Source organism: Zootoca vivipara, chromosome 14 (assembly GCF_963506605.1).
Source record: "Zootoca vivipara chromosome 14, rZooViv1.1, whole genome shotgun sequence".
Lineage (NCBI taxonomy): Eukaryota > Metazoa > Chordata > Lepidosauria > Squamata > Lacertidae > Zootoca > Zootoca vivipara.
Window position 1 is genome coordinate 45,744,530 of NC_083289.1, and position 25,693 is coordinate 45,770,222.

General features: G+C 47.8%; 1 protein-coding gene across 3 annotated transcripts; it reads right to left on the reverse strand.

Annotated features, from left to right (window-relative positions):
* Window positions 1-268: 268 nt before the first annotated feature.
* Window positions 269-24,925, reverse strand: NDE1 (nudE neurodevelopment protein 1). Of its 3 annotated transcripts, none has more exons than XM_035132127.2 (9): window positions 24,778-24,925; window positions 16,842-16,952; window positions 16,015-16,168; window positions 12,227-12,375; window positions 11,068-11,204; window positions 8,146-8,322; window positions 5,439-5,530; window positions 4,676-4,803; window positions 269-1,011 (listed from the first exon to the last, which is right to left on the reverse strand). In XM_035132127.2, exons 2-9 carry the CDS (start codon window positions 16,925-16,927, stop codon window positions 969-971), a joined length of 966 nt encoding a protein of 321 aa, XP_034988018.2. In that variant the 5' UTR covers window positions 16,928-16,952; window positions 24,778-24,925; the 3' UTR covers window positions 269-968. The 3 variants fall into 3 exon arrangements, with proteins under 3 accessions (XP_034988018.2, XP_060138531.1, XP_060138530.1); XM_060282548.1 differs by lacking the exon at window positions 24,778-24,925 and adding an exon at window positions 20,039-20,641 and having other exon boundaries at window positions 269-1,276; XM_060282547.1 differs by lacking the exon at window positions 24,778-24,925 and adding an exon at window positions 20,039-20,637.
* Window positions 24,926-25,693: the final 768 nt, after the last annotated feature.

Sequence of the window (25,693 nt, forward strand, 5' to 3'; positions counted from 1 at the left end):
TCCCATCACCCAAAGGACTTTCCAACATGTTTAAATTTCTGGAGTCAACGATATTGCATATTTCAAGGGTGGGATCTGAGATTTCTCTCCATAGCCCCAAATCCCAAGGCTCCTGAAAAGATGTGAGTTGCACATCTGTCGACAAGTTCAGTTACTGGATCAAAGACTAATAGGAAATTGTAACCCAACAACGTCGCCCCCCCCCCCCCCCCGGATTCCATGCAATGCACAATGCAAACACTGCTTCTTTACAAACACAATTGAGACCTTGAATTTCAAAACTTTATGCAACAATGCAACATCAATGTATCAGATTTCAAATTCTTAAGCACGTTCTCCACCTCTTATTTCCTCTTCCAAACGTGCAGCTGGCTTTAAGGGCTGTGTGTGGGTGTGTGTTTTAAAAAATACCATCGTCCCCCAACCACCACTGGCAAAGTAAGAGGTGGTGTGACTTTGCTCCAATTGCAGAAAGCACTTAACAAAAGGCATTTGACGAGCTGAGATGGCTCAGCTGTCAAACCAAATTTAAAATCCTCTAGTCAAGGAAAATGATTCCTGGTGGGGCTCTCCCAGCTAAGTACAGCCTCACATTACGCCAGGAGCAAGTAAGGGCAGACAAAAAGGGATGGAAACATCTTGCCCCCCTTCAGAAATCTCCTCCTAAGCAGCCGTTTTCCTTCACCAGCTGGATTTTGTTATTAAGATTTACAGCCCAGCAACGCTGCGTTCCGGTGGAAGATTGGCTCTGATGCGACACGGATGCCATCCATCATCTTTTAGCAGAAGACACGGCATGATGTGCTAGATTGAAGAAGTTCAGTTCATCTTTCCATCGGTGCAATGGGACGCGGCTCCATCCAACGTTCTGGGAATTACAGTTCCTGGTGTCATTCGTCCCAGCCAGGGCCTCCAAGGATGGATCCTCCAGGGAAGTCTTCTGTGTGTGGATCTATGGATCTACTGCATCACAGAAACCGCCAGGCTTGTGGGGTGGGGACGAGCCCCAGTCTGGTGGAACAAGATGCAGTTAATGGTCTCTGGGCACACCTGTGTTTCTACAAGTCACTTTCTATTTCAAGTCAGTGGCCAAAAGCGAGTGTTAGTATCCCCATTAAACACAAGGAAAAGAAACCAAGGATTCCACCCTGCAGGATTAGGGCACTCTGGGCTGGTGGCTCCTCAGAGAAGCATCTGAAACACTCCTTGCGGAGGAAGGCCTATTGGCCTTGCGAGAGTTGCTGGCCGCGTCCCTAAACCCAGCCTCTTAACCATCCTGTTGAAACAGAGGTGGGGTGGAGGGAAGGAAAAGGCGTTAAGCATGGAAACGCAAGAGAGGTTATGACTTACGGCAGCCAGGGAAAACACAGTAAGGGAGCACCAGAATTTGTGAAGGGTAGGAGGAAATACTAGGTTTCAACAGCCAAGCTGCTAGTCCTCATTGTTTTGATAGAAAGAACTCAGGCCAAATTACATGTATTCCTGAAATAAGGATTATTATTTTTTTAAGAGGATTTATTATTTAAAGCACAGACAAGCTTTCTTTGTACATTATAAGCAATTTAACCCCTTATTTAGAAAACAGAATGTAAGTTTGATGTAAGGTCAGTCACTCACAGATATACCAGTTATGTTCATTTAAATATAGTCTCTGTCCTTTATATATGAGAAAACTTTATGTTTAGAGAGTTGAATGAATTTTCATTACAAGGGGAATTATCCTAAGATTTATTTTAACTTTCTTAATATTCCAGCTGACGAAGAATAGTCGAAACAGGGCCTTGTCCTGATTTTTACTGGAATTTATCTTTATGTGCCTTCAACATTGGGATTGATTCCCATTTAAACTCCGCTTCACATCAATAAAACCTTGTGAAGACTTTTTTGAAATCCATCTTCTTTTGGCCTGAGTTCTTGCAATTTATCGTTTATTTCTGGACTTTCCCAAGAACTCCAGTTTCCACTGTATCTCATTGTTTTGATGGCAATAGTGACTCATTAAGCAGGAATGGGTTTTAGCCATGCTTCTAGTGGCTTGCTTCACAAACACACACAGTACTAAAGCAGCCCAGCAACTCTTCCCAACCCGTGGACCTCCAGATATTTTGGACTTCCAACTCCCAGAAACGGCAGCCTGCATGGCCAGTGGTCAGCGATGGTGGGAAGTGCTGCCCACCAAATATTTGGAGGGGAACAGAGCCTAGGAGAGGCTCAGCTTCATCGGAGGTCTCATCTAATCTAGCATCCCATTTCCAACCACCACCAGCCAGAACCTGAATGAAAGAGTCCCACCTCTGCTGTGTCCCAACAGGTTTGCTCTTTTGCTGGTAGACTGCACCCCAACATGGAGGCTCCAATTAGCTAATATTAAATGTTGGAATTGCCCAGGTCAGGGGTCACCACCAAGGTCCATGGGCGCATTTGGATTTTTGAGTGAGTGCTGTGGGCTGTCTCGGATCACTTTCCTCTCTCCCCAAGAATCAGAAAGAGAGAAAAACATGCGTGCGCACACTCGGCTTCCCCAAGGAATCTGGGGAAAGTTGAATCCAGGGGAAGCAAACTATCTCGACAAGGACATAAGAGCTGAAAAAGGAAGTGGGAAAGAGCGTCCCTCTTCTAACTTCCTCCTTTGGCTCTATGTCCTTTCCAAGGGAGAAGAGGGGTCCTCACAGCCTTGCCACCCCGTGGCCAAAGGGGCAGGTGCCCCAAATGTGTTATGGGTACCAGAGGAAGACCTCAAAGGCGGCGTTGCACCCACAGGTGCCACCCGACCCCCTTGCCTAAATTAAAGTATTCAGGCAGATAGATGTGCTGGGAGATTTCAGATGAACTGGAGAGGAAGCTTGGGCAATTTCGGTTATATAATGCGCTAAAAACGTTTAAAAACGGGCCCAGCCCAGTTTACATAACACTGCCTTCTCTTCTGCTGACATAACGAGCAAGCGAGCAAAATAAGCAACTCTCAGCCTGCATCACCCGGACGGTGCCTGCAACACCCTCTGCTGGACAGATCCAGGCCCAAAGCTTGTGCTGGAAAGAGTGAAAATTATGCAAAGGCAAGCAAGCAAGTTTAAAGCTTTTTGGTTTAAAGGTAAAGGTAAAGGGACCCCTGACCATTAGGTCCAGTCGTGACCGACTCTGGGGTTGCGCACTCATCTCGCATTATTGGCCGAGGGAGCCGGCGTATAGCTTCCAGGTCATGTGGCCAGCATGACAAAGCCGCTTCTGGCAAACCAGAGCAGCACATGGAAACGCCGTTTGCCTTCCTGCTCTAGCGGTTCCTATTTATCTACTTGCATTTTGATGTGCTTTCGAACTGCTAGGTTGGCAGGAGCTAGGACCAAGCAACGGGGGCTCACCCCATCACAGGGATTTGAACCGCCGACCTTCTGATCAGCAAGCTCTAGGCTCAGTGGTTTAACCCACAGCGCCACCTGGGTCCTTATGCAAAGGCAAGCAAGCAAGTTTTTTGGTTTACCACTTCCAAATTCCAGCTGCGGAGAAGGAAAGGCAAACAGTCCCAGAATCCTCTGCATGGTATATTCGCCTCCCCACCTGAGCCGAGGGGGCTGCAGCTGTAAACCGCAGCTCAACCGAAAGCAAGTTAAAATGCTAAACTATTGCTGGCTAAAGCTCAAACACCAGATGGCCCGTGCCCCTCTGTAGAGGTAAATCTAGGAATAAGGTGCCACGGCAAGGTGCAGATTAATCTCACCAGCTACCATACTTGGGACTTCCACAGCATATTATTATTATTATTATTATTATTATTATTATTATTATTATTATATTTTGTATACTGCCCTATACTCGTAAATCGCAGGGCAGTTCACAACATAAAATGAGAATATACAAAAGACAGAATGAAAATAAAACCAACCCAATTAATTTTCCCTTCCACAACACCATAGCTGCCAAGTTTTCCCTTTTCTCATGAGGAGGCCTATTCAGCATAAGGGAATTTCCCTTAAAAAAGGGAGAACTTGGCAGCTATGCACAACACATTTAAAAGGGCTTTAGATAGCCTGTGTGCAAACTGGCTGAAAACAGAGTCTTCCTTTTTCTCTCTCCCCTGCGTGAGCACCAGTGTGGTTGCCATGTACTGGGAGAACTGGGAGACCAAGGCATCCCTGCCTGCCACTTTACTGGTCCCTAATGGGTGCCAGCCTCCACTCGTGAACCCACAGATGCTCTGCTAAACCCTAGGAACTTAAAAAGAGCCTGCTGGATCCCACCCATCTAGTCCCGACATGCTGCTCTCACAGCGGCCAGCCAGACGCTTGTGGGATACAGGCAAGCAGGATTTGAACACAAGAGCTCTCTCCTGCTCCTGTGGCTTCTAGCAACTGATATTCAGGACTACTGCTGCCTCCAGCAACAGAGTCTCTGTGCCCAGTAGTAACTGACAGCCTTCTGTCTAATCCTCTTCTCAAGCCATCTAGGTTGGTGGCCATTGCGGCAGGGAGTTCCGCAGCTTAACTCCACGCTGCACGGACGACTTCCTTCTGCCTGTCTTGAACCTTCCAAGGTCTTCCCCTCCCAGCTCATCGAGCTCTCGGCCGTTTCCTTGACGCCACAACCGGACAAATCACGTTGAGCATCTCTCTCGAACCTGCCCCCCCCCCGGTCAAGCCCTGACTTGAGACTCTCCGAAGACATGAAAGCAAACACTCACCCTGGGGGGCCGTAGGGGCCACTCAGCCGCCTATCATGTACCATGTGGACCTGGGGTGGTGCGGGGCTTCGGTATGGAGCCCGGTCGAACACCAAGTTCTGACATGAAGCCAGCTTAGATTCCAGGGCCTAGAAGGAAATGCAAAGTTAGTTTCAGTTCGGAAGCCCAATGAAAGAAGGGGGACGACAGGGAGCATATCCGTTATCTGGCATGGACCAGGTCAGGTGGGGAAACAGGGTTACAGGTCTGAATGGCTCATGAGCAAATCAGTTTTCACAGAGTTGGAAGGGACCCTGAGCATCATCTAGTCCAACCCCTGACAATGAAGGAATCTTTTGCCCAAAGTGGGACTCGAACCCTTGACCCTGGACTGAGCTATCTGAACACACTGGGGTTTTGGGGTGGAGGTACATGGAAGGAGAGTACATTGGCAACTCACACCTGGGGGGAGGGAATCTGCCAGCTTTCGCCCCACAAAACAGACCCGTGGCTGTCCCAGCAACATTCTTATTTTTAAAAAAGGCAAAAAAAGCTGTTGATTCAAATCTAGTTGCTGACCAGGGCTGTAGAGGGAAGGAAGAAAAAGAAGTGTGCTACCTTGAGCTCCCTGGAGGGCATAAAAGATGGGATATAATTGCCAAAAATAGATATATAGTGATCTTGGAAGGGCCGAGTTGATTTCTTAGCATGTCCTTCGTCCTGCAACTTTCACTTGGCCCTGTATTCCACACGGGGCCAGGGCAAACAGGGCCCATCTACTCACCCCAACTTTCCGAAGGAGATCTCCCACAATGTTTAGCACAGATATTCGGGCCGCTGGTGTAAGCGGAGTTGCACTGTAGCTGTCCTCAAGACCTTTAGGAGAGGATATCTTTATTCACACAGTACAAATAGCAGCAGGCAGAAACTCCGCACCCTTGGAACGTAAGTTACTCAGCAAGTGACTAGCCCTCAATGCTACACCCTTGTGCAAATTAATTGAAATGAAGCATGTTTTCTATCTTACTCGTAATCCTGTACTCAAAACAAACACGAAAAGTCAGTTGATCGTTATGGTGTCGGAAGCCTGCAGCCAACAGAAGGAATGATGCGCTCGCCACAATATATTGAGGTTCTACGAAAGAGAGTTATTCCAGAGCTGGAAAAGAGCTATCCTGACGGTACTGGGATATTGCAGCAGGACCTAGCCCCCTGTCACACATCGAAAGTGGTGAAGAAATTCAGGACAGAGCAGCAAATTCAGGTACTTGATTGGCCAGGGAATTCCCCAGACGTAAATCCCATTGAGAATTTGTGGGCTATATGCAAAAGTCGCCTCTGTGCTGTAGACTGTACAACTATGGAGAAGCTCGTTCAGCCGCTGGCGCAGGGATCCAAAAACCAACAGTGGCTGTTCGAAACTAGTAGACTCCATGCCAAACCGTGTTCAAATGCTGCTTAAAAATAGCGGAGGTCATATCCGTTACTAATATACATATATAAAAAAATTCCTTCAGTAGCACCTTAAAGACCAACTAAGTTTTTATTTTGGTATGAGCTTTCGTGTGCATGCACACGTCTTCAGATACACTTGAAACAGAAGGGCCAGACCCTTATGTATATACAGAGGGTGGGTGGTGGGTGGGTGGGAATGTCCTGGGAGATTGAAGTGTTCTCCTACCTACCCATCTTCTAACATTGTGTATGCCATCAAATGCCAACAGTGCCCTTCAGCTCCCTATATTGGACAAACAGGCCAAACCCTACGCCAAAGGATAAATGGACATAAATCTGACATCAGGAACCACAAGACAGAGAAACCAGTAGGAGAACACTTCAATCTCCCAGGACATTCTATACAAGATCTCAAAGCAGCTGTTTTATTACAGAAAAATTTCAGAAACAGACAGGAAAGAGAAGTTGCTGAATTGGAACTCATTACCAAGCTTAAAACCATGGAACCACCTGGGATGAACAAAGACATAGGATTCTTATCTCATTATGCATGATCAAGCTTTCTTTAGCGCCTCAGCCCTTGCTTTCCCCCCGCAGGACCAATTGCAGTCATCAGCAGTCGTTAACAGCCATCAACAGGTTTACCACTCCTATCAGCCCATCACCCATTCCCACCCACCCACCACCCACCCTCTGTATATACATAAGGGTCTGGCCCTTCTGTTTCAAGTGTATCTGAAGAAGTGTGCATGCACACGAAAGCTCATACCAAAATAAAAACTTAGTTGGTCTTTAAGGTGCTACTGAAGGAATTTTTTTATTTTGCTTCGACTCAGACCAACACGGCTACCTACCTGTAATATACATATATGTGAGTTTTGTACAATAAAATACATTGTTTGTTTCAGTTAATTTGCACAAGGGTGTACAGGTATAGGTTTTCAAGTGCAAGAAGGTTCAGAAGCCATTCTCCTCTTGCTGACCGCTAACACACCCAGAATCCTCTTTTCAGAAGATGTTAAAGCACCATTGGGCCTCCAGCAGAATCTGGAGGGCCACAGCATCCTTATCCGTGGCTTAGAAGGCGCTGAAGGAACGGATCCAGGTGAAATCTTGCTTCCTTTCCACTCCCCAACCTGCAGTGCCTTTTCAGCAAGCGTTTACACCCTGACCTAATTCCCAGTCTTATTACAGTCGTACCTTGGATCTCAAACTCCTTGGGCTCCCAAACAATCGAAACCCAGAAGTGAGCGTTCCGGTTTCTGAACAATTTCCGGAAGCCGAATGTCCGGCGCGGGTTCCGGTTGGCTGCAGGAGCTTCCCGCAGCCAATCGGAAGCCGCGCTTTGGTTTCCGAACGTTTTGGAAGTCGAACGGACTTCCGGAATGGATTCCGTTCGACGTCCATGGTACGACTTGAGGAGTTAATTGGGCGACATTAAAGTATACTGAAGCGCACTGTGCGCGGCTGCTTCTTCAACTGCCCACAAGGGGGAGCTGTTGCACAATTCGGCCCTGATATTAGAAGAACCGATGGCTAAAAGGGGAATTACGTCTTAAAACCTTACCTTCCAAGTTCCGGACTGCAGAATCCGGGACCGGCAGCCATTTTACACTAGAAGTTGCGTCGATGTAACTTCCGGTGTTGCTTTGCCCTTCTATGGGCACCCAAAATGGCCGCCGCCGGCTTCAAAAGTCGCTTGTACGCATGTCAGGAAGTGTGCCAACGCAACTTCCGGTGTCGCTTCGCCCATCTATGGGCACCAAAATGGCCACCGCCAACACCGTAAGTCACGTCTATGCACTTCCGGACATGCGCAGATGCGACTTTTGAAGCTGGCGGGCAAATCGGAAAGAAAAAAAATGGCCACCGGCAGGAGAAAATAATGGAGAAAAACGGGAGACTAAGTGATACGGGTGACCACCGGGAAAAGGTAAGAAAAAAGGGGTTTTCCCGGGGGAAACGGGAGACTTGGCAGCTATGCTTAAAACTGGGTATATAATTTTAATAAAATGAATGAATAAATAAAAACATACCTCTTCTGGGTGTTCCTGGGGTGCTCAGTCCAGTGCTAAGGCCCCGATAGCTTACAGGGGTTGAAGGCACAGAGGAAGTGGCCTGGACAGCTGTGTCCATCCGATCTACTTCCAGCGAATCTTCTACGGCAGCCCGAGGTTTCTCCTTCTGCTGCACAGCCAGCTCTTGGCGTAAATCTGGACAGGAAGGGGAGAGGGGCATGAAGGACAGCGATAGCCGCTGTTCCCTTTCCATTCGTTCGGCACAGTTAAGTTTAAAAAGGGACAGTGGGAACCAAAAGATGAAACAACAAAGGAAGTAATGATAAAACGGGCAAGATATTTTGGACATTCAGTTCAATTAGAAAGCTGGGAAAGGTTGTGGAAGGTTGAATGGAATTTTACGGCTTGTTAAGACGAATGGCGCTGTGGGTTAAACCACTGAGCCTAGGGCTTGCTGATCAGAAGGTCGGCGGTTCGAATCCCTGTGACAGGGTGAGCTCCCGTTGCTCGGTCCCAGCTCCTGCCAACCTAGCAGTTCGAAAGCACGTCAAAATGCAAGTAGATAAATAGAAACCGCTACAGCGCTAAGGTAAACGGCGTTTCCATGTGCTGCTCTGGTTTGCCAGAAGCGGCTTTGTCATGCTGGCCACATGACCTGGAAGTTGTATGTCGGCTCCCTCGGCCCATAATGCGAGATGAGCGCCGCAACCCCAGAGTCGGTCACAACTGGACCTAATGGTCAGGGGTCCCTTTACCTTTAGATGAATAAAGGAGAATATGCTGAAAACGTTCTATCGCTGGTATATAACCCCAGAAAAACTGGCTAAGATATACAAAAATCAATCTAAATCAGGGTAGGCAACCTAAGGCCCGTGGGCCAGATGCGGCCCAATCGCCTTCTCAATCCGGCCCGCGGATGGTCCAGGAATCAATGTGCTTTTATTTAAAATGCATCTCTGGGTTATTTGTGGGGCATAGGAATTGGTTCATTTTCTCTCTCCAAAATATAGTCCGGCCCACCACATGGTCTGAGGGACAGTGGACCAGCCCAAGGCTGAAAAAATGTTGCTGACACCTGATCTAAATTATGCTGGAGATGCAAGAAGGAAGTAGGAACCTTTCATCACACTTGGTGGGGATGTAAAACCGATAAAACAATTTTGGAATGAGGTATATGAAGAATTGAAAAAAATTATTTAAGATCTCGTTTAATAAAAAGCCAGTGGCCTTTTTGGTAGGTCTGTTATCCCGAGACATTCCCAAAGATAAAAGAAATGTATTCCTATATGCGACAGCAGCGGCCAGAATATTGATTGCAAAAAAATTGGAAAGGTGATAGAATTCCACTGATAGCTTTCTGGCAAAAAAAAGCTCTGCGAATTCTTAGAAATGGCAAAAATGACGGCAATTATCAGAGGTAATTCAAACCAGAGTATAATAAAAGATTGGGAGTGAAGGAATACATGAAAAAAACATGGTTCTGGAATTGATTTATGTGAAGCGCGTAGGGATAAATAAGAAATGAATAATGGAATAAGAGGATGAATTGATAAAGGGAAATAACACAACAATGAGAAGAATTAAGAAATTGAGAGAGATCATCCATGGGTGGGAGGGAGTGACAGGGAGAGGGGGGTAAAATGGGATGCAGTTATGGGTTGTAGTATTAAGTTCGAATATATGTATGAAATTACAGTGGTGCCTCGCTAGACGAAATTAATTCGCTCCACGGGTCTTTTCTTATAGCGAAAAATTCGTCTAGCGAATCCCATAGGAATGCATTGAATTTTTTTTGAATTTTTTGTTGCCCATAGGAACGCATTAATTGAATTTCAATGCATTCCTATGGGAAACCGCGATTCGCTAGACAAATTTTTCATAAAACGCATTCGTCTAGTGAGGCAAGCTCCGCTCGAAAAATCCTTTCGTTAAGCGGAAATTTCGTTAAGCAGGGCATTCGTTAAGCGAGGCACCACTGTAATTTGAATGTGTGATGCTTGTGTTTAATGTATATGTGTAAATTGGTGTAAATTTAATTTAAAAAGGGAGACGCCACTAAATCACAAATCTGATGGTTGTACCTGAAGGCGAGTGAGGGGAGACGCATCTTCCCTTTTCTGTCTTGTAATGGCGGAAAGGGACCCAGGTGGCGCTGTGGGTTAAACCACAGAGTGTAGGGCTTGCTGATCAGAAGGTCGGTGGTTCGAATCCCTGCAATGGGGTGAGCTCCCGTTGCTCGGTCCCAGCTCCTGCCAACCTAGCAGTTCGAAAGCACATCAAAGTGCAAGTAGATAAATAGGGACTGCTCCGGCGGGAAGGTAAACGGCGTTTCCGTGCGCTGCTCTGGTTCCCCAGAAGCGGCTTTGTCATGCTGGCCACATGACCTGGAAGCTGTCTGCGGACAAACGCCGGCTCCCTCGGCCTATAGAGCGAGATGAGCGCCGCAACCCCAGAGTCGGACAGCAAGAGTCTGATCAGCAAGCCCTAGACCAGGGGTCAGCAAACTTTTTCAGCAGTGGGCCGGTCCACTGCCCCTCAGAGCTTGTGGGGGGGGCAGACTATATTTTGAAAAAAATATATGAATGAATTCCTATGCCCCACAAATAACCCAGAGACACATTTTAAATAAAAAGGACACATTCTACTCATGTAAAAACACCAGGCAGGCCCCACAAATAACCCAGAGATGCATTCTAAACATTCTACTCATGTAAAAACATGCTGATTCCAGGACCGTCCACGGCCCGGATTTAGAAGACGATTGGGCCGCATCCGGCCCCCGGGCCTTAGGTTGGGGGTCGCTGCCCTAGACTCTGTGGTTTAACCCACACCACCACCTTGTGATTGTAAAATTTCAATCTGAAAAAATAAATAATTTTTAAAAAAATAAAATAATAAAGAAAGGAGAGGAGGCGAAAGACCACTCGTCCCTTTCCTAACCTCTAGCTTCATCTTTCAGTCGCTGCACTGACTCCAAGAGGTTTTCCTTCTCGTCCAGCTCGCTCTCCAGGAAGGCGTTGCGTTCAATGGCCTGGTTCATGCGCTGCTCAAAGTCTTCCAGGGACATGATTGTGGCTCTGCAGAGGAGGAGAAAGACTGCGCTGGAATGGGCAAACTTGACAACGTAACAGGCTGAGTAGACTCGGGTTCAAATTCCAATCTGGCAAGCCGCCAGCTTGCACTTTGTTTTTTTTTAAGTCATCTTTATTCATTTTACACATATGAAAAACAATACATTAGAAGTACAAAATACTAATAGAAAAAAGAAAAAAAGAGCACAGGGAAAAAAAGCAAAAATAGCAAAAATGGCAACAGAAAAAAGAAAGAAAAAAAATCTAATAATCTTATATCATCTTCATAACATTATAGACTTCCCCGGCTCCCCCCTCATTGATTCCCTATTTCAATTGATCGTAAAGCAGTTTTCACAATATACAAATTATTTTTTAATTAAAATTTCCTCTCTAATTATCACCATTCAATTTATCTATAAACTCAATTTTTATATACCTATATTCTATTGATTATATCTCCCCTTAGCTTAAAATTTTACCAGCAATGAACTCCAATTTAATACTTCATTCATCCCCCCATCCCCTGGGCCCAGATTTCCCAGCTATCTCAGCAAATTCCATATTTCATACCAGTGTCGGACTTTTTCAATCAATCCAGCCTAAAATCACATGGTTAATCTTTTTATCCCACTCCCACCCTTTCGGAAGACTTCCGCCAGCCTTTTTTAGACCCACTCTGCTGTTTCCACACTTTTCTTGCTACTTCCCAACACCCTCCTTCTTCCTTCCCATTTTCCCAGAGATTTCCTTGCACTCCCTCTCTCACTGGGTGTGCAAGAGTCCCCTCTGGTTCTCCCTTGAGGAGTTCTTTTTTCAGATCCAGAATCTGTCCCACATCTCCCACTTGTGGGGCATTTTGCCAGCCTTCTTCCTCCTCTCCTTTGCAACTTTTAAGAACGCCAGCTTTCACTTTGAACCACCTCGCATCCGGCCCCCATAGGATCCCTAGCCCCACACCAGTCCAAACCCTGGGGGGCTGGGCTTCTCCACCCACCACAAAGGGACCCCCCCCTTTGGGTTAGTACCTCTTGGCTCTCTCCAGGTCGTCATTAGCTTGCTCCAGCTCCCGGATGTACTTCTGCAGCTGTTCTTTGACAGCCCTGGTCTGGGCGAGCTCTTCCTCCAGGGTGGAGATCTGCTGGTAGCCTTCGGAGTGCTGGGTCGTGATCTTTTCCTAATTGCAGAATCACAGAATTGGCACAGTTGGGAGGGAGCCGAGGGATCATCTAGCCCAACCCCCCTGCGATGCAGGAATCTCAACGCGCGGGTCACCCTTCCAATCGGAAACCACGCCGGACCCTGCTTAGCTTGAGCAAATGTAAGAAAGAGCATCCCGCGCACTGTGGGAACCTGGCCTCCAGCGCCAGCTCCCAGAAAGTCCTCTGCAGGGAAATGCAGAGGGAAGGGCGTTCTGAAAAGAATCGCAGCAACCCCTGGAGCTGCTGAGAGCAATGGAAGATTAAAGTACTCCTTTATACATCAGTGACTTCCCTTCTTCTCGTTCCATGGTTCATTTTACGTATCATAAAATCCCTGCATACAGCGGCACCTCGGTTTTGCAATACCAGTACGAAATGCTCCAGAGAAGCAGACACGGAGCAATGGATTCAAACTGTTAGTAATATATGAAAGGATGTCATATAGAGGAGGGAGAAAGGTTGTTTTCTGCTGCTCCAGAGAAGCGGACACGGAGCAATGGATTCAAACTACAAGAAAGAAGATTCCACCTAAACATTAGGAAGAACTTCCTGACAGTAAGAGCTGTTCGGCAGTGGAATTTGCTACCAAGGAGTGTGGTGGAGTCTCCTTCTTTGGAGGTCTTTAAGCAGAGGCTTGACAGGCATATGTCAAGAATGCTTTGATGGTGTTTCCTGCTTGGCAGGGGGTTGGACTGGATGGCCCTTGTGGTCTCTTCCAACTCTATGATTCTATGTAAGGTAAGGAGCAATGGGCAAATTAATTTGATCGCCAAAAAGGAATTTACAGTCTCTTCCAAGTCAAAAAAACCCCCAAACCCTCAGCCTCACAGAAACAGAGAGAAAAACAAAGTAGGGAAGGATCTCTGTTTTGGGCCCCACTGATGCAGTTTTTGGAGGGTTGGCTTAGCCCTGCCCAACAGCGAGTCCCTACAAGAGGAATTCGGCAGGAAAAAAAGGCTGCTTTGCCCCACACTCCTCTTGCTGCTATTCTTACGAGGTCACAAACTCTGCGGTCGGCCCTGAGAAGCACACACACTTGGGTGGCCTGGCAGCCTCTCGGGTGGCTACCCACATTCTGGCTCGCATCCTCGGAGCCCGTTGCTGGAGAAGGCCGACCCTTGACCTCGGCATTCGCACCCGGCACCTGGCCTGCTCTGCCACCCAGCTGGAACCGGCCACCAGCTGGTCGGAGCATCAATAGCCCCTCTGTCCTTTCCCTTCCTGGGCGATGATGCTGTTCTTTGCCTCGGATGGATGAATGAGCCAACTGTCAGGAGAGTTTTGCCTCCCGCGGAAAAGCATTTCTGCCAAAAGGCCTTGGGGCAAGGCGGGGATAAACCACATCCATTCCCCCACCCTGGGCTTTCGTTTATTTATTGCGTTCCTGCCCCACTGTTTTTCTCCAAGGAGCTCAAGGGGGTGTGCAGGATTTACCCAAAGAGCAACCCTGCGAGGAAGGTCAGGCTGAGAGGCAGTGAATGGCCCACGGCTAAGAGAGAACTTGAACCCTGGTCTCTCCTGGGTCCTAGTCCAACACTCTAACCACTACGCCATACTGCCTGTCTCTTTTTATAGCAGGTCGGACTGCCAGCCGCAAAGCAGGAGGGTCAGGGACCTGGCTGGACCGAACCCACACTCTGAATCCCACACAGAGCTCAGCCCCTCTAAAAAATAATCTGCATTCACTATTCTCGCCCATATTATCTCTCTCCTAAGAAGGTCTCCAATGGGAACTCCACAAACAGGGCTGGAAGACAGCAGAACCCCTTCTGCCCCCATCCCACTGTTTGTCCTCTGGAAACTGGCGCTCAGGTGGTAGACTGCCACTGGACAAGGAAGTTCCATTCCTCACAGCGATGGTTTGTAGCTGCCTACTGGCCTGCCTGCAAGAAATGTCTCGGGGTTCTCCTGGACCAGTCTGAAAGGTTAACAACAGCCCACGAACCCCATTATCAAAAGCAGCCAACCAGATTGCTAGAGCAGGAAGGGACCCCCAAAGGTAATCCAGTCCAACCCCCGGCAGACCTCTACGAAAGCATCCCTCTGTAAAGGCATCTCCCCACTTCCCTGCACTTCTTCCTTCAGCATTCATGTGCGTATGCACATCCAGAGGTCCCATGCAAGCTATTTCACACGTGCCAAAGCAGGCTCTTGTTCACGATAGCGTGAGCCGCAGTGAAAAGCACAAGTGTCTTTGGGAAGCTTGCAGACAGATCTTGAAGGAAAGATCTGTCCCCCCCCCCTCTTTATTAAATAATAATAATTTATTATTTATACCCCGCCCATCTGGCCGGGTCTCCCCCGCCACTCTGGGCGGCTTCCAACACACATCAAACAAAATACATTAAAATACCACAGACTAAAAACTTCCCTAAACAGGGCTGCCGTTAGGTATTTTCTAAATGTCAGGTAGTTGTTTATCTCTCTGACCTCTGATGGGAGGGCATTCCACAGGGCGGGTGCCACTACCAAGAAGGCCCTCTGCCTGGTTCCCTGTAGCTTTGCTTCTCGCAGCGAGGGGACCGCCAGAAGGCCCTTTGAGCTGGACCTCAGTGTCCGGGCAGAACAATGGGGGTGGAGATGCTCCTTCAGGTATACTGGGCTGAGGCCGTTTAGAGCTTTAAAGGTCAGCACCAACACTTGGAATTTTGCTCGGAAATGTACTGGGAGCCAATAGAGATCTTTCAGGACCAGTGTTATATGGTCTCGGCGGCCACTCCCAGTCCCCAGTCTGGCTGCCGCATTCTGGATTAATTGCAGTTTCCGGGTCACCTTCAAAGGTAGCCCCATGTAGAGCACATTGCAGTAGTCCAAGCGGGAGATAACCAGAGCATGCACTACTCTGGTGACACAGTCTGCGGGCAGGTAGGGTCTCAGCCTGCGTACCAGATGGAGCTGGTAGACAGCCGCCCTGGACACAGAATTAACCTGCGCCTCCATGGACAGTTGTGAGTCCAAAATGACTCCCAGGCTGCGCACCTGGTCCCTCAGGGGCACAGTTACCCCATTCAGGACCAGGGAGTCATCCACACCTGCCTGCCCCCTGTCCCCCCAAAACAGTACTTCAGTCTTGTAAGGATTCAACCTCAATCTGTTACAGAAGCGGTTTAGTCATGCTGGCCACATGACCCGGAAGCCGTACGCCGGCTCCCTCAGCCAGTAAAGCGAGATGAGCGCCACAACCCCAGAGTCTTCCGCGACTGGACCTAACGGTCAGGGGTCCCTTTACCTTTACCTTACCAAACTGGGCATTGCCCAATTTCTTCCCCCTGAAAGAATAACAGAAAGAAGTGCTCTGCAGGGTCATACACTCATGGACTTCTAGCGTTGAAAGGGACCCTGTGGATCATCACCCCCCACAATACAGGAATATGCAGCTGCCCCGTGTAGGGATCGAACCTGCAACCTTGGCATTATCAGCAACATGCTCAGACTGAAGGTCTGGCTAGACCAGCATCATGCTTCCCACTAGAAAACAAAATCTGATGCCACCCGGACATCCACAGGAAGGCAGCAATCTACACCCACCCACCCACCCCTCGTTGTTTCTGCCGACCAGAAAACCGGTACGCAGGGGTATACTGCTGCTCGGCCTGGAGGCTCCGATGCCTCACCTTGACCGACTCGATCTCCATCCTCAGCCTGCTGTTCTCCGAGAGGAGGTCTTTGTTCCGCGACTCCACCTGCTGCAGCTGCGCCTCGAGCTCCGCCTCATACTCGCGGCTCCCTTCCTGAAACTCGCGAAGCTCCTCCTGGGCGTTCTCCGCGCTGGAGGGGGGGACAAAGCCAGGCTCAGAGTCAGCGCCCTCCTGGCCGTTACAAATTCCGCAACCAGATTCCGCGCCCCGAGAGAAGATGGATTCCGCAACCGGCGAAATCGAGGAGCCCAGCTGTGTTTCGCAAAATGCTTTCCGGGTGCCGGTGGTCCCCACCCATAACCGCCGCGAATCTTGCTTGGCTCTGGAGAGTTCGAGGAGAGCTCCTCACACTGCATTCAAAACACATCTCCACAGCCATAGAACTTTCTAATTTCAAATTTAATGGGTTCTTCACTTCCCCTCTGGGTTCCTGGCGTACAGGTAGGCCAAAGTTCAGTTTGGTTCCAGCCATTGGCCTGGAAAAGAGGGATTGATTGCTAACCACTCTGGGAACTGTAGCACTTTGAGGAGAAAGAGGGATTCTCCTAGCAATTCTTTGCACCCTGAGCAAACTACAGTTCCCAGAATTCTATGCGGGAAGCCATGATTGCTTAAAGCAGTATAATAAAGGTATAATGCAGACAGGGCCTAAGCGGCTATGGTTAGGGAATCGGGTGATAATAATGAAACTGGTCCCTGCCCTGAGGGGCTTACAATCTCAGCAATGGCACAGAAGTGAGCATTTCAGGCCTGCAAAGTCCCCCACCCTGCCCATATCACAGAAGGACATCTGAATGTTTTACCACTGCTTGTATTTCACAGCCAGCTCCTTCCAGTAGTTCCTTTCTTCTTCCACTGAGCCAAACTGTTTCCTTTCAGCGTCGTTCATTGTAGAGTCACTCTAGCATCGTTTCCTACAAAGGGGGTGGGGTGGGGTGGGTGCAGGGGTAGAAGACAGGAATGAGAATTTCCCCCCACCGAAAGACTTTTCTATAGCCGACTGAATCTTCATGCAATGTCCAGTTGCCGGCATAAACGAAGAATGCTGGCCTTTTATTTATTTAGATAACAGCAATCCCAAAAGGAGCAGCAATCCCAAAAGGAGCAAGACCTACTGAACTGAATGAGACTTCTTAGGGGAGGTCCGTAGCTCAGGGGCAGAGAATCTGCCTTGCATGCCCAAGGCCCCAGGTTCAAATCCCTGGCATCTCAAAGTTGGGCTGGGAGAGACTTCAGTCTGAAACCCCAGTGAGCTGATCTCTATATAAAGCAGCTTCCTCTGTTGCTATAAAATCACAGACTAGTAGCATTGGGAGGGAGCCCCGAGGGTCATCTAGTCCAACCCCAATGCAATACAGGAATCTTTCGCCCAATGTGGGGCTTGAACCCATGATCCTGAGATTAAGAGTCTCATGCTTTACCGACTGAGCTGCCCCTGTATATGTTATTTCCAAATAAACTTCAGAGTGGAAAAAAGCCACTAAGCTAAATTCATTTTTGGCCATTCAACTTAGGGATTTATGGATGCATGTTATGTTTTCTTCTGCTGTTTTTGTTAATTTCTTGTATGTGTTTGTTAAGTAAGAAAACTAATTTTAAAAAGCATATTAAAAAAAACCTAAATTCATTTTTGGCCATTTAACCTTATCTATGTGTTTATTTTATTTACTAAATTTATATCCTGAGGATCGCAGCATAAAAAGGCAAGAACACATACCACAATAACAAACACAGTAACAATACCCCACGCCCTGCCCAAAGTCTCTGCATTGCAAGGTTAAAGGACATCCTGGACATTTCTAAAAATAAAAATAAAACTTTTTTTTAAACAACACTTAAAATAAACATCATAGGTTAAAAATAGAAAGCGAGAACATGTGGCTGCCACATACACACAGAAGGACCACGGAGAAAGTGCAAAGGGCCCAAATCAAGCAACGCCAACCCTGCAGTGCTGGCAAGAGTTTTAACAAACTGCGGCAAAATGAGGCAGGACACCAGGTTTTGCTGTTTGCTACCCGGGCACTGTGGACGACACCTAGAATCATAGAATCATAGAGTTGGAAGAGACCACAAGGGCCATCCAGTCCAACCCCCTGCCAAGGAGGAAACACCATCAAAGCATTCCTGACATATGCCTGTCAAGCCTCTGCTTAAAGACCTCCAAAGAAGGAGACTCCACCACACTCCTTGGCAGCAAATTCCACTCCCGAACAGCTCTTACTGTCAGGAAGTTCTTCCTAATGTTTAGCTGGAATCTTCTTTCTTGTAGTTTGAATCTATTGCTCCGTGTCCGCTTCTCTGGAGCACCTGTATAACCTGGGGTGACAGCGAGAGCCCTTCGTTATCCACAAAGCTCGTTACTTTCCAAAGGAGAGCCATGGACTCTCTCAAATCCGATTACAAGCTCCCTTTGTAATTTAGTTGGCAGAGGCTTGGCTCTCTCCAAATGCATGGAAGGATAACATGCTAATCCAGGCAGAAGCAGCTTAAGGCCCTGCTGCAAATCCCAACTCAGCCTGGACTACCTCGCAGGGTTGTTGCAAAGGTAATGTGGCACGGCAGTGGCGAAAATCCTTGGTGGGAACGGCACAATTCTCTACAAGTGCATTTATTTAGTAAATTTAAACGCCACCTGCTTTAAATGTACAGTGGTACCTTGGGGTAACTGTGCCCCTGAAGGACCAGGTGCGCAGCCTGGGAGTCATTTTGGACTCACAGCTGTCCATGGAGGCGCAGGTCAATTCTGTGTCCAGGGCAGCTGTTTATCAGCTCCATCTGGTACGCAGGCTGAGACCCTACCTGCCCGCGAACTGTCCCACCAGAGTAGTGCATGCTCTGGTTATCTCCCGCTTGGACTACTGCAATGCGCTCTACGTGGGGCTACCTTTGAAGGTGACCCGGAAACTGCAATTAATCCAGAATGCGGCAGTTAGACTGGTGACTGGGAGTGGCCTCCGAGACCACATAACACCGGTCCTGAAAGACCTACATTGGCTCCCAGTACGTTTCCGAGCACAATTCAAAGTGTTGGTGCTGACCTTTAAAGCCCTAAACGGCCTCGGTCCAGTATATCTGAAGGAGCGTCTCCTCCCCCATCGTTCTGCCCAGACACTGAGATCCAGCGCCGATGGTGTTCTGGCGGTTCCCTCGCTACGAGAAGCCAAGTTACAGGGAACCAGGCAGAGGGCCTTCTCGGTAGTGGCGCCCACCCTGTGGAACGCCCTCCCACCAGAGGTCAAAGAGAACAACAACTACCAGACCTTTAGAAGGCATCTTAAGGCAGCCCTGTTTAGGGAAGCTTTTAATGTTTGATGGATTTCTGTATTTTAATATTTTGTTGGAAGCCGCCCAGAGTGGCTGGGGGAACCCGGCCAGATGGGCGGGGTATAAATAATAATTTATTATTATTATTATTATTATTATTATTATTATTGGTTCTCAAACTTAATCCGTTCCGGTAGCCCGTTCCAAAACGTTCCAAAACCAAGGCGCGCTTTCCCATAGAAAGTAATGCAAACTGGATTAATCCGTTCCAGGCTTCTAAAAACAACCCCTAAAACCAGGCATCCCCAAACTTCAGCCCTCCAGATGTTTTGGACTACCCATGTTCCCTCACCACTGGTCCTGTTAGCTAAGGATCATGGGAGTTGTAGGTCAAAACATCTGGAGGGCCGAGGTTGGGGGATGCCTGCCTAAAACAGCAATTTAACATTAATTTTACTATCTAACGAGACCATAAAATGAAAGCAACAATGTACTGCAGCCACACAATCAATCAGTCAATCAATCAATCAGTAGCTGAACTGGGTTCCACACAGTCACAACAACAACACCAACAAGAAGAGCCACTAAAACAAAAACGCAAAATAAATAGCAAAAACAGGTAGACCTCAGTTTAACACTCAAAATGGAAGCGTGGCACTCAAATTGGAAATGTAAAACTCAAAATAGAGCATGTTTGGCTTCCGAAAAAAAGTTCACAAACTGGAACACTTACTTCTGGGTTTGCAGTGTTTGGGTTCCAAGTTGTTTGAGCACCAAGGCGTTTGAGAACCAAGGTACCTCTTTTATGGTGTGAATGTGACAAAATGTTCCAAATAAAAATGGCGATCGACCCACAACAAACAGCAAGTAACTTCTGCTATTGTCATCAACGTAAAAAGACTCAGACACAGAGAGATCCAGGAGGCAGACGGTCAGGAGACGCTTCCTTTCTTTAAGTAGAACAGCTGGTCGTAAACATTACAAAACAAAGCCTGAGTCACAGAGGAACTGGAAGTTTTGGTGGGTGGAGACCGCAAGCCAGAAGGTGCAGGGAGAGAAAGAACGTCAGCTTGCTTTCTACATCCCACTCAGCAACTCGGGACTTCTCCAAACCAACTTCCTATCCAAAACAATTACTGTACTTTTTAAATATTTGCAGAGCGCTTTCTAAAAGCACCCTACGCAACAGCTGCAGGGACGTTTAGGATTCGAGCAAATGCTAGCCCTAGTCACTGTAGACTCATTGAAGCTAATGAACATAATCAATTTAGGCTCATTAAGTTCCATGGGTCTGATCAGAGTCGTAGTTGGGGAAAACGGTTTGGCGACAGACGCCATCGGAAGACCAAATCCCACCCCAACGTTTTTTAAAGTCCATTACAGTACAGTGGTGCCTCGCTAGACGAATTTAATTCGTTCCACGGGTCTTTTCTTATATCGAAAAATTAGTCTAGCGAATCCCATAGGAATGCACTGAAATTTTTTTTGCCCATAGGAACGCATTAATTGAATTTCAATGCATTCTTATGGGAAACCGCGATTCGCTAGACAATTTTTTCGTAAAACAAATTCGTCTAGCGAGGCAACCTCCACTAGAAAAACCCTTTCGTTAAGCGGAAATTTCGTTAAGCAGGGCATTCGTTAAGCGAGGCACCACTGTATTTGTTTCTACCTGTATATTCTTAGTTAGTGTGTAAGTTGCTCAGAATTATTTTAATAGGATTGCCTATATTTAAGCAGATGAAAATAACAGCATACAGCTGCAGCAGGTGAAGGATTCTGGCTCAGGAACCGTCGCCGGTCCTGTCTCCTCTCTCCTGTATTTCAAACTGGGCCCAAACGAGCAAAATGAATTTCAATAGGGACAAATGTAAGGTTCCACACTCAGGCAGGAAGAACCAGCCTGCCAGTAGTACATGTGAAAAGGATCTAGGTGTTTTAGCAAACCACAAGCTCAACATGAGTCCACACTGTGATGCAGCAGCAAAAAAAGCTAACACTGTTCTAGGTTGCATCAATAGAAGTATAGCATGCAGATCAAGGGAAGTCATAGCACCGCTCTATTCTGCCTCGGTCAGACCAAACCTGGAATACTATGTCCAGTTCTGGGTGACACATTTTAAGAAGGATATTGACAAGCTGGAAGGTGTGCAGAGGGGGGCGGCCAAGATGATCAAGGCTCTGGAAAGCAAACCATATGAGGAACAGTTGAGAGAGTTGGGTATGTTTAGCAGGGACAAGAGGAGACTGAGAGGAGAGATGATAGCCATCTTCCAATATCTAAAAGGCTGTCACGTGGAAGATGGAGCAAGCAATAAGAAAAATAACATTGTTTGCTGTGAGGGACAGGGGATATCGCGAAGTCCCTCCCCTCCTGAGTTCAAGCCCATCCCCGAGCACAGGGGAAAGCAGAGAGAGTTCCGATTCCAGTGGGGAAGCAGGAAGTCGTGTCCGAGGCTCAGGCAAGGTAGCGGAGCCAGGGTCTCAGGTGGAACAGGAAGGGGCAAATAAGGGGGGGAGACCCATCCCCCCAACTCCGGAATTGCGCAGAAAGCGGAGAGGAAAGAGGATGGGTCTGCCAAAGCTTTTGTGTTGGAGAAAGACGCGCCAAAAGCCATTCGGAGGTTCTGAACCCGACTGAACACATAGCTCCGTGTAAATAGCAATGACTTCAGCACTGTAAATACGCAGCACCAATAAAAGAATAAAATGCAGAGCTGTGTAGAGTCGTTACTCTGAAGTAGCCCGCTCCGACCACTGTGACATTTGCCTTCTTATTCTTTCTTTTTCTTTTTGTTCTTTATTTTGGTATTTTTTGTTGGATTTCTTTCTATTTGTATTGTTTATGAAATTTGAAATAAATAAAATTTAAGAAAAAGAAAAAAAGAAGATGGAGCAAACCTATTTTCTCCTGCTCTGCAGAGTAGGACCCAAGCCAATGGTTTCAAGTTACAAGAAAGAAGATTCTGTCTAAACATCAGGAAGAACTTTCTGACAGTAAGAGCTGTTTGACAGTGGAACCGTCTCCCTTGGGAGGCTGTGGACTCTCCCTTCCTTGGAGGTTTTTAAGCAGAGGTTGGATGGCCGTCTGCCATGGATGCTTTAATGGAGATTCCTGTATTGCAGGGGGTTGGACTAGAGGACCTCGGGAGTCCCCTCCAACTCTACAGTTCTGTGAAACCAATTTGCAATTTTTCATAAGAAGAGCCTGAATGCTGGATCAGGCCAGCGGCCCATCAGGCCAAGCATTCTGTTCTCCCAGTGGAAGTCTGCAAGCAGAGCACAGCATCTGTCTCACTTGCGACCCCCAAAAGTGCTACTTAGAGGCCTCCAGCAGTGTGGGGGTGGTTTTGCACCATGAGGGAGTTTGAATTTTCTTGTAAATCTGCCAGCTTCAATCCCTGTGAGGTGCTTAAAAGGGCAGCCTATAATAATTTTTGTTCAGAAGCCCACCAACAGGTTATGGGGTCCTATGTTGTTGTCCCCAAAATGAGGCCCACTTTTACTTTAATGCCTATGCAAAGTGGTATCATACCACTTTAAACATCACCTTGCCTACAAAGGTCCGTTAAGTTAAAGCTATGGTTTTCCCAGTAGTGATGTATGGAAGTGAGAGCTGGACCATAAAGAAGACTGATCGCCGAAGAATTGATGCTTTTGAATTAAGGTGTTGGAGGAGACTCTTGAGAGTCCCATGGACTGCAAGAAGATCAAACCTATCCATTCTGAAGGAAATCAGCCCTGAGTGCTCACTGGAAGGACAGATCCTGAAGCTGAGGCTCCAATACTTTGGCCACCTCATGAGAAGAGAAGACTCCCTGGAAAAGACCCTGATGTTGGGAAAGATTGAGGGCACTAGGAGAAGGGGACGACAGAGGACGAGATGGCTGGACAGTGTTCTCGAAGCTACAAACATGAGTTTGACCAAACTGCGGGAGGCAGTGCAAGACAGGAGTGCCTGGCGTGCTCTGGTCCATGGGGTCACGAAGAGTCGGACACGACTAAACGACTGAACAACAACAACCACTTTAAACACTGTTGGCTGCTTCCTCCCCCCCCCCCCCCGGCCGCCAAAATAATAATCCTGGGAGCTGTAGTTTGGTATATGGATGCCGAGAGTTGTTATGAGACCCCTGTTCCCATCTCACAAACTAACAGCTCCCAGTCCATTCCTCTTCCTAGGAAACTCTTGGAGGGGAACAAGGGTCTCTCAACTTCCAGCACCCATAACAGAATCCTTTGGGGGATGCCAGGGCTGCTTAAAATGGCATGATACTGCTTTAAACATACAGGGCAGACAAGGCCAAAAATCTACTTTGCACTTCATCACAGGAAGCCCAGCATGCAATATTAAAAGATGTTCTAGGGAGGATATTGTTGACATCTGTGGATGGAGGCTTCCGATGAACAGACTTCCCAGTTATACAGAACTTTTTCTAGACATAACTGGGGAGGTGGGTTTTTTTTGGTGGGAGAGAAGAGCCCCTATTTTAACTATGCACCGATCAAAGCTATTTCTGGGACAGCGATGAAGTATTATTATTATTATTATTATTAAATGCAGGAGGAGGAGAGTAAAGGAAATCATTCGAAATGAAAATTTTCATCTCACATACAGCAGGTCAATTACATCCAAGCCATGTTCACGAGCAAAACTACACACTTATGGGGAGAGGTAGTGTACCGCAAATGACCACAGAGAAAGCTGCTCTACAGTAGTGTGGTGTAGTGGTTAGAGCAGTCTTTCTCCACCCGGAGTCCCCAGACGTTGTTGGGACTACAACTCCCACCATCCCTGACTGCTGGCTCTTCTCACTAGGTCATGATGGGAATTGTAGCCCAAAAAACCCATCTGGGGGTTCAAGGTGGAGAAGAAAGGCAGGGTTAGAGCGTGGGACTCCTCAGGGTCCGAACCTTCCTTGGCCATGAAGCTCTCCCCGGGTTGTGACCTTGCGGGCCAGCACCCGCCTCTCAGCCTAACCTACCTCGCAGGGCTGTTGTGGGGAATAGATATTTGCCGGGGGGGAGGGATCACGTACGCCACCCTTGGGCTTCTTGGAAATGAAAAAATTGTGAGAAATAAATGCAAAAAAAAATTATCATTAATTCAGTCCAGCGGGGAGTACAAATGGCAGAAGGGGAGACAACCCCCCCCCGCGAGGGTGGGGTGAAAGCGAGGCTTCTTTCTTGTATCTTTAAAGGTCCTCCCACCCCACCCCGAAAACAATTGGGAGCTCTCAGAGGCTACAAGAGTGGCTCAGAAAGTGGATCCATAGTAAAAGGCGCGCGCGGGGGGGGGGAGATCTGCGGCTTCCTCTCGATCTTTAAGGGACCCCCACCCCTCAGAGCGTCTCAGCTCTCCCCCCCCCCCCGCCCGCGGGGTTTCTGTTCCACTCTCAACTTCCCTTTTCGCCTGCTCTTTCGGGGGTCCAAGCGACTGCGGGCAAAAGCTCCAGCCAGCCCTTGGCTCACCTTGTCTTTTCTTTTTTTTCCCCCACTTAAGCAGAGTCGCGCCGCCAGCAACAGCCTCCGCCCGCCTTCCTGCTCCGGTTCCGCTCCGGATTAAAAAAAAACAATAAAAAAACAGGCTGCAAAGTCCTCGCACCGGCTCGCCCCGTTTGCCCGATCCGAAACATTACAACCAGGCTCTGCGCGGACTCCCATTGGCTGCCGGGTCACGCGGCTCCGCCGGGCTCCTCCAATCAGCGCCGGTGGAACGCGGCTCTTGGAACGTTGAAAGTTTTGTGTCTCTTCTTTCTCCCTTTGATTCCTCCCTCCTTCCCTCCCTCTCAATGGAATGTTTTGACTGACGTGTGGAGGGGCGGGATTTGGGAAACGGCCCAGATCAAAGAAGAAAGAGGAGGTGGAAACGGGGCAGACGTAATCCGAATTCTGTCCTTCTCCCGCCTTACTTTTCTAGATCAAAAGTGTTGATGTTAGTTGAGCGGTTCCAAAGCGTTATGAACCCGACAGAATGCGAATGACCTCCAGCCCAACTTGGCTGCACACACTTCAACACAGTTACACGGGAGTAAGCCTCATTGGACAAAGCAGACCTTAATTCTGATTAAACGTGTGGGGAACCATTCCGGCGTTGATTTTAACCCTTGCTGGATCTAGGGCCACAGGACTTCGAAGGGACTCGGGCATCATGTAGGCTCCCGCCCACCCCTTGCTACTAACAACTGTATTTTACATAAAAAGAAAAATTACACATGGATTATTCAGTAAGCCTTTTACAACAACCCTGCAGGGTAGGCCGCTATTCTGGGTCTGCCCTGTTATTAGGCAGATGGGCTTACTCAGGCAACTGCTTTTAGATGTCACAAAATAACATCTTATTATGCATGATCTAGCTTTCTTTTGTGCCTCAGCCCTTGCTTTTTCC